The sequence below is a fragment of the Geospiza fortis genome, unplaced genomic scaffold (assembly GCF_000277835.1).
Source record: "Geospiza fortis unplaced genomic scaffold, GeoFor_1.0 scaffold636, whole genome shotgun sequence".
Classification (NCBI taxonomy): domain Eukaryota; kingdom Metazoa; phylum Chordata; class Aves; order Passeriformes; family Thraupidae; genus Geospiza; species Geospiza fortis.
In genome coordinates, this window is record NW_005054435.1 from 978,547 (window position 1) to 991,333 (window position 12,787).

General features: G+C 38.1%; 1 protein-coding gene across 8 annotated transcripts in view; it reads left to right on the forward strand.

Annotated features, from left to right (window-relative positions):
• KIAA1109 (KIAA1109 ortholog) overlaps positions 1-12,787 on the forward strand; it is an 80,190-nt gene that overhangs the window by 17,884 nt on the left and 49,519 nt on the right. For all 8 annotated transcript variants that reach the window (XM_031061963.1, XM_031061964.1, XM_031061968.1 and 5 more), the window contains exons 14-25: positions 58-213; positions 623-720; positions 1,678-1,856; positions 2,010-2,116; positions 4,150-4,358; positions 6,725-6,952; positions 7,545-7,682; positions 7,938-8,114; positions 9,738-9,866; positions 10,031-10,150; positions 11,715-11,992; positions 12,109-12,359. In XM_031061963.1, coding sequence (XP_030917823.1) covers positions 58-213; positions 623-720; positions 1,678-1,856; positions 2,010-2,116; positions 4,150-4,358; positions 6,725-6,952; positions 7,545-7,682; positions 7,938-8,114; positions 9,738-9,866; positions 10,031-10,150; positions 11,715-11,992; positions 12,109-12,359 — 2,070 coding nt within the window. The remainder of the gene's footprint in view (positions 1-57; positions 214-622; positions 721-1,677; positions 1,857-2,009; positions 2,117-4,149; positions 4,359-6,724; positions 6,953-7,544; positions 7,683-7,937; positions 8,115-9,737; positions 9,867-10,030; positions 10,151-11,714; positions 11,993-12,108; positions 12,360-12,787) is intronic.

Below are 12,787 nucleotides of genomic sequence, written 5' to 3' on the forward strand. Positions count from 1 at the left end.
AGGAATCACTCACCTGCTGGCCACTAACTCACCTTTTATTGCTTGGTGTGGGTCTAGATCTGATCCAAGACTGGTCCAGTGACAGCGCACCTGATATTTTTTCATTTGTTCCATATATGTGGAACTTCAAAGTCATGTTCCATCAGTTTGAAATGATCTGGGCAGCAAATCAGCACAACTGGATTGACTGTTCCACCAAACAACAGGAGAATGGTGAGATCACTTTTTTTGTATTTGGAAGAAGTAGCATATATAACAAAAAATCATCAACAAAATACAGTGTACACAAATGTATAAAGAGATAAAGTACTAGAATTACACCCAAAACCTGGTGGGTAAAAAAAGCACCAAGATATTATAGTTATTTTTATTGTTTTCCTGCAATTTCCTTGTGCTAAGTACAATGTCTTTCTAGAAGGAACAAGATGTAGGCAATAAATACTTTCAGAATAATTGATTACAGTCATTTATGACTCCAAGTACAGTGTTGTATAATGGTAATATTCTGTCATGAGTTCTTTAATACATTTTAATTATTGCTACCTTATGTTTGATATTTTGTCTAAGAACAAAATAGGGAGTAATTCTGACAAATTTGTTTGGTTTTCCTGTTCCCTCCCAGTTTATCTAGCAGCTTGTGGAGAAACCCTGAACATTGTTTTTTCTCTGCCTTTCACTGACTTTGTTCCAACCACATGCAATACTAGATTCTCCTTAAGGGTAAGGACATCTTGTAAATGTGAGACTTGTCTTGGAAATGTGAGACTCTTTCCTGAAAGAAAAATAGTCTTTTTCACTTTCAGTTCATAGAATTTTTCTTGAAGCAACCCAGAGGTAAATGGTTTCAGTTTGCTTGTGTGAAGCATTTAATCATAGCCTGTTTTAATTTATATATACATACATGCACTAAAAGGAAAATATTTCTGAAAAATACAAACATGCATATGCTTCTTACATGCATAAATACACACATTTAGTATATATAGTTATTATATGTAGTTAAATTGTGTGTATGTGTTTTATCACCTGGAATTCTGTTCCCCTTTATTTATGAAATATGAAAATCTAATGTGTGTTCAAAGATAGAATCAAATACTGTACTGGCTACCCCCAAACCATTTTGAAAAGCCATCTTCCAGATTTTTAAGAGGTTCTGTAGCATAAATAATGATCACTAAGTGTTTTTCACAGATGCAGATAATTCTGTGAATTACTGTACTTTTTGCCTTCCTTAAAATAGAAGCTGTCTACTGCTGCTAAAAATAAAAAACTAGTTGATGGTGATGTTGCTAATTTGGTATAATTTGATAGCAAAGAAATCAATGTTTTATAGATTTCATCCTTTTTAAACTGTGATTTAGTTGAGATGTGGAGTAAGCTTGTTTTAGTAATTTAATTTCTGCAGTATTCAATTTCTGCAGTACAAGAACAGGGATCACTACAAGTTGTCCAGTGTTTTATAGATTGCCCTAGTGATGTGAAAGTTATTGGAATTGTAAGCATTCAGAACTGTAGAGCTCTTGAGATTGCACTAAAACTTGCTGGGAAACAGACTTCTTGTCTAATTATGCCTTTATGTAAAATAAACATGATGGCACACACAAACATGAAGATAGCTTGAGCATTGTGCATAAGGGGAATGTAAATTAACTCTTATTGCTGATGTTTGACTTTTAGGGAGAAGATGTTGATCTTCATTTGTATCTGCCTGACTGCCATCCTAGTAAATATTCCCTTTTTATGCTGGTAAAGGATTGTCAGCCCAATAAAATAAGTCCTGAGTCTTGTATGTCTGCAGAATGTCAAAGTGCTCAGAAAACGGGCAAACCCAAATGGAGGAACATTACTCAAGAAGAGTGAGTTTATTAAGATATTCATGTGTATTGGTATCTTTATGTTGACTCTTCTTATTTATTTTGTTTGTGATTCATCAACTTTTGAGGTTGCTTTAAAGTTACTTAAAAGAAGTATTGTGCTTGAAATAAAAGGATGCTGTTTCCTTTTGAAAGGGCTGGATGGGTTGAATGCTGGACAGTCCCAAGTGTTGTCTTTACAATTGACTACTCCTGGCACCCAATTTATCCTCAGAAGGCAGATGAGCAGCTAAAGCAATCCTGTAAGTGTCACTACCTTTTCCTTGTTAGCATTGCTTCATTTGGGAAGCTGCTGGGACTTTGGATCACACTGCTTCCATCTGCAGAGATGAACTTGGAACTGAATTGCTGTTTTATGTCTCAGGGGAATGTTTTGATCATTAGAATGCACTGGGATTGATTTAAAACCTGACAGGATTCCATGCTGCTACATTTCAGGATGTGTCCCAGTTCCTTGTGTAAAAAAAGAGGAGACTGTCTGCAGTTCACTTCTCCTTGTCCTTAACAAAGTGGATCTCTTAAATGGGTTGTTGCACAAGATAGAATATCACTTGGTATATTAAACATCAGGATATTAAATAGGAAGTACAATATTTTTGGCCATGTCCTTTAGGTTTTCTAAGTTTTTTTGACTTTTGGATGTTGTGATCTCATCTTATTATTCAAATTGTTTAAATTCATTGTATATGAGATGTAATAATAATGTCTTCCCTTTGTGGATATCAAACTGTGATTTCATTGTTCACTGTTCAAGTGAACTATCAGAAATGAGTGTTACACTGGTCAGTCAAATTCTGATGTCTAAGATTTTATTTTAACTGTCTAAGTATTTCTAGATAACAAATATCCTATAAGTATGTGCTTGCAAAAATGTGATAAACACAGATAAAGTAGGTTAATTTAAATGCAGAGGGAGGTATGCAGGAAGTTATGGGGTTCCATAAAACTCTTTCAGGCTGAGATTCTAGAAGCAGAACTGATGGAGGAGAGATGTTTGAAGAATAACAAGGGCTAATTTGAAAGGGCCACAATCAGCAGGTGTTAGAAGGCATGCTGGATGGCATTTTTAGGGTTTGAGTTCCAACAATTCACATCTAAAAGAACATTTAATTTGTGAGGCTGAAGCAGAAAAGGTGAGATGGATTTTGCAGATGCTCATTAAGTGCTCTTGTGAGACTGTCAGCTTGTGTCAAATGTGCGTTCCTCACATTCTGAGAACATTTCTTCGTATTTGTAGCAATTGAAACCTGCATTTGCAAGTTTGTACATACACAGGTAATTCATTTGCAGCTTCCTCCAGTGATTAGTTCAGCAGTCCACCTCTGTCCTACTCCGTGGTGCTGATGGAATCTGCTTGCAGTAGCAACATCTGTATTTTATTTTGAATCAGTCCATCAAACTCTGAGAAATATGTTGCATCACAAAAGATATAGTTTCCATAAAAAGTGGTCATCTCTGCAGCATTTGGCTGATGCATAACTCATAAGATGGTGCAAGCACTGAGCAGGTGCTGTAGACAATAATGGGGAGTTCAGGCCTTGGAGGTTTCTGCCTGCAGGTGTCTGTAGTTCTGTATGTGCCAGTTCTTCCCGTTAAACTGGCACCTGAAATCTTCCTCCAGCTGGAGCATCAATTTTTGATGCTTTTCCCATGGAGTTCTCTACTCCCCAGCAATCAATTCACATCCCCAAAATACTTCCAGTTACTCATTACATTCTCATTGCCTTTCCTCTCTTAAGACAGTTTTTGGGCTATTGTTCCTAATTCCAACTAGAAAGAAGGGGTAGGAAATAGGATTTGAATTTCCAGACTGTTTTGTGACTAGAGTAATTGAGTTGTTGGAGACACAATTTTGGCCTACAGAGCTCCTAGTTCAGAACAGATTTTTAGTACAACTTTGCACTTTGCATGTTTATTCTCTGTTGTTTATCCTGCAGTAGCTGTGTGGTTGTGGGAAATCTGCTCTGCTGAAATGAAAGCATGTCTCTGTTTAACTTCAAAAGCAAGATAAATACACTGAATACTTTTTTTTCAGAACTTCAGGGATTGTTTTTCTCTTGCATAATTAGCATTGACTAAAATATTCTGTTTTCTTGTCTTCCCATAGTTACTAGAGATGAAAAACTAGATCTGTAACATAGACATGCTAATGTAATTATACAATTTAGGTGCTAAAAGTCGTGTATTTAATACACATTCCTGTTGGCTGAACTTTGTCCAAGAGAAGCCTAAGTTGTAATCAAAATCTATTTTCTATTCTTCTTTTGCTCCCAAGTGTCAGAAATGGAAGAAACCATGTTGTCTGTGCTCAGGCCGTCACAGAAAACCAGCGACAGTGTGATTTCATCTCCCACAGCTTCCAGCCGCCTTCCCCTCGACCCCTCGGAGCTGCCCCCAGATAAACTCCACGTGGAGCTGGAACTCTCCCCAGATTCCCAGATAACCCTGTATGGACCCTTGCTCAAAGCCTTTCTCTCCATAAAGGTAGGCAGAGGAGCACAACTTGTAAAATTTATGGGTGGCCACTTGTAGGAAGGGGAAATAATGAGTTTTAAAATGGGAAATTCAAATTCGGAAGGATATGTGAATTTGGATGACAACTTTTGGTAGGCTCTAGTTTAGAATTGCTCTGGTGATCTGGTATAGCTGGGATGAATTTTATTGTCACAGGCTTGTGAGAGGACTTCTTACATACATATATATATATACACACACAGACACCCATATCAGCATAATTTTTCCTTCAAGAAATACTGCATGTTCTGGACATGGGCAAAAAATTTCTTTTTTCAATTTTCCACTAGTAAAATAAAAAAATATTCCATGATTATGACTAGAGCTTATCTAAACTCCAGGTTTTATGCAGAGTTATACCAGAAGCCATGTTTTTGGTGCATTTTAAGTTCTGCAGTGTGTTGTTTTTCTTAGCTAGATTCCATGACATTTCTGGAGTTAGGATCATGGAAGGGACTGGGGAATAAGCTTAATTTAAAAAGCTTCTTCAGTAAATATTTGAGAAGGATTAGGCATCCTTTTCTTGACATTAATCTATTATGCTTTAGAATGTGTGTTTGTTTTTTTTGCTGTCTTCTCTTCCATGACTGATTTTTTAGGGTGTCTAAGTTCAATTCCTTCCCATCTCCCTCAGCCTCCCTTGTGGTGACAAAAGCCAAGGCAGTTGAATGTGTCAGTTCTGTTTAACTAGGCAAAATGCTTGGGGATTGGTTGATTTTTGTGGTTGGGTTTTTTTTTTGTGTGTGTGTGTGTGGTTTTGGGGTTTTTGTTTTTGGTGGGTTTTTGCTGGTTTGTTTTTCTCTGAACATCTGTTTCAACCTGTGCAGATCTAGGTTAAGGTAATGCTTCTGGAGGCTGGCATTTTGGAGCAGAGGTTGAGGAATTTTCTGAGACAGGTCATCAATAGAAGGACTCACTGGAACAGTAATTTTCATTAATTTCTATAAAATATAGCATATAAGCAAGGAGTAGCAGAAAATATTGTTTTGTAGAGTATAGGACTTGCAAATATGCTCATTATTTTTTCATGTTGTCAATAAAATAAATAGGATTAAAATTAGGCCAGTACTGCATCTTGAAGCCTTGATTTCTCCTGGTACAGAGCAAATGAAGCCATGTTTGAATTGTTTATTGAACCCTCTTTTTGAAGCCCATAAATTCATGGGGGATTCTGGCTTTTCAAGCAAAGCAGCACCATTTCAGTGCTTTTTGCCTCTGGAGATAAATGCAAACAGTGCTCCATTAGATCCCCCATTCTGTAATGATTTCTTTTTTAGGTGCAGATTTCTCACGTGAAATTTAGCTTTTCTATTCTAATTATCAAGAGAAATTTCTGATTAATAGCTTGTTTATGAAAATGTGCATTTATTGCTCTTTTTAGCATTTTTGTGACTCTGTTTAGAACTTTTAGTCCAACTGTGCTGGGATCATCTCTTGAAAGAATTCTAGGAGGGTTTTTTTTTTAATGTTTCTTTTCCTGATTTGTGGTTGTTTTCAGTTTGTTTTCATTGATCTTTTTTTAATACATGGTGTAGAGATCCCTGTGCACACATTGTCCGTGCAGCTTTGTTAAGCCTTCTAATCTTGGGAGGTAGTTTTTTGGTGTAGCACACCCTGCTAAGGCTTTGCTGTCTGGAAATGAATGATTCACAGCAGGAGTTGTCAGGAGTGAGTTACTGGAGCACCTACCACCCTCTGCTGGGTCTGCCTTATTAAAAATCACTGCAAGAAAATTCTTCTTGAGAGTTTATCACATCTTCTCCCTTAAAAGAACAGCCAGATTGCCAGAAACCTGATGGATTCTCTGTTTCCCAGTAGAATTTGGCAGTGTTACTTTGGCCTTGGATAATTCAAGAGGATTTGCTTAGACACAAGGTGGCTTTTAGACCCAAGCAAGAAATGTTTATGACCTAATATTTTAGAAGCATGGTTAAGACTTTTTAGCCTGCTGAAAAAAGGTTCAGAAAGTTGGAGGAGGGTGACTTCCTGCAGGATGTGTTTTGTGTTCTTACTCTGTTATGTATCTTTAAAAGCACAAAACCTATTTAAAAGTGTCAGTTACAATATTTCAGTTACTTGTGTTGCATGTTATCTCAAATACCACTACTGTGAGAACTACTGAGCTGCCATCATTTTCTGCAAAGCACAATGCCTAAATTTGCACATTTAAGCTATCCAGTTTTCATAAAAGTATCTGTGTTCCTTTAGCTGTAGGTTATAGCTATGCCACTTATTTTAGGGAGTATTAAAACCAGAAGATTTGTTTTGTATTTCAATTCATTGCCTGCATGTTTTTCATTTGTTTTCCATGTGATCATAACAATTCTTTTCCCTAGGAAAATTATTTTGGGGAAGATGACATGTACACTGACTTTGAAGAGGTCATTTCAAGCCCTGTTTTGTCCCTGTCAACATCCTCAAGCTCTGGCTGGACAGCTGTAGGAGTGGAAAATGACAGAAAAGAAAATGAAATTTCAGTCAAGCCTGTTCACCCTCTTACTTTACGCCCATGGGATATCACTGTGCTTGTTAATTTGTACAAAGTGCATGGGAGATTGCCAGTGGTAAGTACTTTATGATAATAAAAGAATTTGCTTCATGTAATTTATTTTTTTTTAGTTTCATAGTCTGGAACCACATTTAACTGCCTGGAACATTTAGTTGCTGTGGTGCTTACCAAAATGTAAGCATACATACCAAAATGTGTAGATACTCTCTGCTGCAACTGTGGCTGTCTAAACAACTTTGAGACAGGATTTATTTTGCTGATCTGGGAGGCAGAACTGGATAATTTTTTAATATGTTTGTTATTCCCAGAACTTGATTTGTGTGCTATTTTTGATTGACCATTACAATTTCTCTGCTGATTAGCAAATTTGTCTTATAATGGTGCAGTCTGCTCTTTGGTCCTGACTTCTGAGGGAACCCTAGAATAAAAAATCCAGATAAAACATTGGGTTCACCCAAATCTTTTTGAATTACTGTTTATGCAATTTTCAAAAGGTTTTTGCAGTTGCACAGACTTCTTGAGTATCCACTGAGAGGAAAATCAGGATACTCGTACTTCCTACTCACAGATTTGCAGCTGATAGTAACGTTTCAACCATGTTATGTACTTTCAGGTTCTGAAACAGATTTGTTTATCTTTTATTTCAGCATTGCAGTCCAGATGGTCCAGACTGCCCTACAGCTTTCGTGGAGAGGCTGTGTTTCGAGATGAAGAAAGGGTTTAGAGAAACAATGCTTCAGCTTGTATTGTCGCCAGTGAATCTGTTTCTGAATGACAATTATCAGGTAGTCAGTCAGTGTTTGTGTGGCTGTATTGTGGAAGTTGTGTTGATGTTAAAATTGAATTATTTTTTGGCAGAAATTTTCTTCTTGTGCAAAGGTTTTATTAAGGCTTGTGAGCCGTAAGAAAAATCTGATGTGTATTTTGTAAAAATTTTTAGTTTTGTCCAGAGTTTTTTGCTCAGTAAAATGAGCAGGATTAAGTAAAGCTGGTGTTGCATCTTTTCCAAGAATTGCCTCTCACCTCCTTGTCCTTGGCAGCGCCCTGCAGTGGACGAGGTGCTCCGGGAGGGTCACATCAGCCTGTCGGGCCTGCAGCTCCGTGCCCACGCCATGTTTTCTGCAGAAGGGCTGCCCCTGGGAAGTGACACTTTGGAATATGCCTGGCTGATAGATGTGCAGGCTGGAAGCCTCACAGCCAAAGTGACAGCACCACAGGTACCATCCAGAAACCAGGCTCAAGTACTCAAGTGTTACCCTTCTTCCTTCTAGAACAGGCACAGTGTGGATTTCTGGAAAGCATGTGATCTGTGCCTTGCTTTATAACTTTAAAATCTAATCATTTCTGTAAAGGGACAGGAGATGCCAAATGAGCCATTGTCAGAGTGATGTTTTAAAGCAAGAGGCAAATGAGATGATTTGTGGGAGTGTAGTGTGGACAGGCCTCAGGAGTAGCTGCTCATTGCAGAAATTGTGCTCCTTGGTCCCACTGGAACATAATTTGCTTTCCCAGTATTGCACTTTGTTAGGTCAGTCTTAACACTAACCCCTTTTAATTTTGCCATTTATGTTACATTTGTCTTTCCACCTAGGTGAATTACTCCAAGTTTACAACAAGCAGATCATTCTGATTTATTTCTGCTGTGGTCTGCCAGATCTTTAAAGGAGGGTTGCATTGCCAGTGTATTCTGAGGCACAAGAAAAGTCCATACATTCTACTTAGTAGTTACTATTTCTTTAATGATTTCTAATTTTTTAAGACACTTCTACATCTTCTTGTTCCTCTAAGAATTGGTATTTTCTAGGATTAAGCACATATTTAATTGGGAGACTTCTGCAGCAAATAAAATAAGGCATACAATCAAGTTTACTAACTCTAAAGAATAGATGTTTTCTTGCTACATATACAGACATTTGTGGTGGTACTTTGCAAAATGCTGCCACTGACTTAGATGATCTGGAGGATTTGCTCCACTGCTCTATGGTTCAAAATTAAACTTTGTTGATTCAAAGTAGTCCAAGCTTAAAGAACATTTCTTAAGGCCTAATGAGCTGAAGGATTTTCTTGCTTTATAAAGCCATTCTCAATTATATGCAATTGTATTTTTTTTAGTTGTCAGCTCTTGAATTTGCTGTTTCAGGTTCATTGGCTTTTTTCCTTCCATAGTGTGATGTATTGCAGGAATTTGTGAAGGGACTACACTGAACGGAGGAGGAGAGGTTTTGTGCAGGAGAGTCATAGCTAGATTAAATTCCATTCAAATTACTGCTGATTTTAAGTGCCCTTTCCTTTGGCAAGCCAACGAAAACCCATTTCCCTCTCATAACAGAGACAGTCATGAATCATTTCCTTTATGAGAGAGCTAACTATATAAAAGACTTAAATCAACAATAGGCTAATTACTAGTCTAGCAAGAATCAGCAGTCTTTTGTTAAGCCAGTTTCCTCCTGTGCTATCTAAATGTAACTTTGTTGCTTTTATAGAAGCAAACCTGACATTTAAATTATGAATGGTAACGAAGTACCTTGAGCTATTCTTCATGATAAAGTTGGGGGAGCTCTGTTTTTACAATGAAGTTCTCAGCTGGCTGCAAGAACAAAAGCTGCTGCCTTTTATTAAGAAAAAATTTCGTAAATTGTTTAATGTCATTGTGCTTTTCCATGAGAAAGTACAGACTTGCATGTTGTGGTGCACACAAGAATATAAGTCAGCTTTGAGTAGCAGGAAGGTGCTGAAGCCTCCTGCTCACACCCCAGCCCTTGGAGTTGTTCTCTGTTCTCCATGGAACAGCACAAATCCATTTTGTGTGGGTGCTGATGGATGCTGTTGTTTGCTTACAGCTCGCCTGCCTTGTGGAATGGGGGCAGACCTTTGTGTTCCACGTGGTGTGTCGGGAGTTCGAGCTGGAGAGGCCCAAATCCGTCATCCTGTGCCAGCACGGCATCGACCGCCGCTTTTGTGACCCAAAGGTACCTTGTCATCCATCCCTGCTGCTCACTGGACATGCACAGGTTCTCTGGAACACTCCACAAATCCCCCCAGAACATAAGTAAAAGGCTCAGCCCAAAAGAAGCTCCTAGTAGATGTTTATATGTTTTTTTTCCTTTATTCTTTCTTTTCCCTTTTCCTTTAGACAAACTCTGTGCCTGGGCCATGCCCAACATCAGATGACTTAAAGTACACGATGACACGCTTAGCCATGGATGGAGCAGATCTCTATGTGGTGGAACATGGCTGTGCCACCAATATCAAGGTAAAAATAGCTTTCTTGACAGCAATTAAATACTTTGCTAATAGAGATATTTGTGCTTTTTGATAGAATATCTGCCTGCATTGATGGCTTGCTTGCATGCAGTGGATTAAGCAGAATTTCTAAAACTTTACGTGATAAAAAGTCACTATGGACTGGGCCAGGAGTAGATCAATTTGGCTTCTATTTAATAATTCCATTAATTATGTGGGCAAATGTAAGGAGGAGTATATGTCTCCCAAAATAAAAGTGGAAGTTGCAGATTTGGTATAAAATAATTTAGAATGCTCCAGGTAAATAAATCTTGGTGTTTGTACCTGAGAGTTGATAAGAACTTGTCCTGTGAATTAATAATTCAGCAAATGGAAATGATTGATGTGGATCATCTACAAGTCAGTGCTGGATAACTCACGGTCCTCTTGTGTGAATTTAGGTGTATCTTTGGTAGAGAAGGGAGAAGTGTTTGTGCCACTGCCTGATTGAGTCCTCTGTTCAAAAAGGGCTGTGCAGAGAAGAGCTGATATTCTCACCATTATCCTACTGCACAGAGGAAAAAAGGAATAATTTACTCAGTGTAGCAAAATATGAGTTTAGATACAGCTGAGTTATGGTAACAACAGCAAAGAAGAAAACTGCTGTGCTGACATAACTGAGTAGTAATTGAGGTGTTAGTTAATAAATGCAGTTTTAAATGGCAGACTTAAAATTCAAAGTTTTGGGCACAGCTTCACATTATGAGCAAGAATCTAACTAAAGGGCACTGGTAATTATTTTAAACATTTTTTTAATGACGTGATATCTCATCACTTGAATGGCTTGCTGCCCTATGGCACTAAAAAAAATGCTTGAGCCTCCAAATTCTTTTGAATCCAATATTAAAAAGCACCATCATAAATATTAACAGTGTCTGTAGGCATCAATATGAATGGCAGTATTTTCAAAGGCAGTTTAATAACCTGAACCACTCTAGAAAATTATATCCTGAATGTGTTTTATTCAAATAAAAAAAGATTATTTCCTTTATCATCTATGACAGAGATGAGAAACCATAATTTAATATTAACCCTGTGGGTAGCTCTTCTATGGCTGGCTTATCTTTCAGCTTTTCTGGGTTTAGATTTGGCAAACTCCATCTGAAATTTCAGGTGCTTCGTGGTGACATGTTGGGGAGGACTCAAGCTATGCAGGAAATCTGATCCAATGTCTGCGGATTATATGAAGTTTGAGGACTAAACAAGTTTGAAAGATTCAAGTTTTTTGGATTTTAGATGACAGTAAAAAAGTTAATGATTTAAGTTTTTTGAATTTTCATGACAAGTGATTTTTGTTTACAAAAGGATGCTTCTAAGTAATTTTATTTTTTTGTTAGGTAAAAAGTGTCTGAGATTAATTTCTAATCTTGCCTTCTTTTGTGTGTACGCTGACTTGCAAATAGTACTGCTTCCCCAGAGAGAATTTTACTGAGATCTTTTTGGGCTGTAGTTTGGGATGTGTTAACTGGTTTAAGGCCACTTTTCCTTTGTTTCACTGACAAATAGTCAGAGTTGCTGTTTAAATCCTGTTTCAGATGGGTGCCATACGCATTGCAAACTGCAACCTGCACAACCAGTCCGTGGGGGAAGGTGTCAGCGCCGCCATCCAGGACCTGCAGCTCAGGCAGTACGTGGAGCAGGTCAACAACTGCAGGACTGGCCTCCAGCCAATACTGAGGAGGGCATACTGGCTGGAAGCTGGCTCTGTCAACCTGGGCCTCATCACTGCTGACATTGCTTTAGCTGCAGATCACCCTTCTAAACACGAGGTGCAGAGGCATTTCTTGGAAACGCACGATAACAGAACCAAGAGGTGAGCCATGTGCTCCAGGGAGGTGCATTTGAGAGGGATATTTGTTCATCTTGCTTTCACTGAGCTTCAGCATGGTCATGTTTTTGTGTTGCTTTGTGCTCTTCTTCCTTTTGTAGGTTGTGGTTTTTGTGGCCTGATGATAATTTGAGAAATAAGAGAAGCAAGAACAAGTGTGGCTGTCTCGGTGGTTGTCGGTTCTTCGGTGGAACCTTAACGGGACTGGATTTCTTCAAACTGGAGGAACTGACACCTTCAAGCAGCTCTGCTTTCTCAAGCACAAGTGCAGAATCTGATATGTTTTATGGGCAGTCTTTACTGCAGCCAGGAGAATGGATCATCACTAAGGAGATTCCTAAAATTTTAGATGGTGAGAATGCACTGTATTGTGTTTTTACTCTATTTTGCCCAAAAGTATGATTTCCTAATGTTTTGCTATTTGTAGTGTTTATTAATCTGATTAATAAAGTACAAATGCTTGTGCTCTTGTGGCTTGACCCCTTCTAAGAGCAGGCAGAGCTTGAGCAAGCTTTCATATGCTGGATTTTTATATTACCATGCACCCCCATGCTGAGTAAAAAGGAGATTTTTGACTTTGTCTCAGTTGGCTGCTTTCTATACAAGTACAACATCTGATGATTTGCTGACATGATTTTATTAACTTTTGTCAGGAGAACATGCTAGTATGTGCATGCATTTCAAAACTAGGACTTTTATGTAATAATGATTTTTATTTCAGTAGGCAGGGAAGAGTCCACTGCAGTTATGTTATGAGATATGAACTTTTTCTTTTCCTTC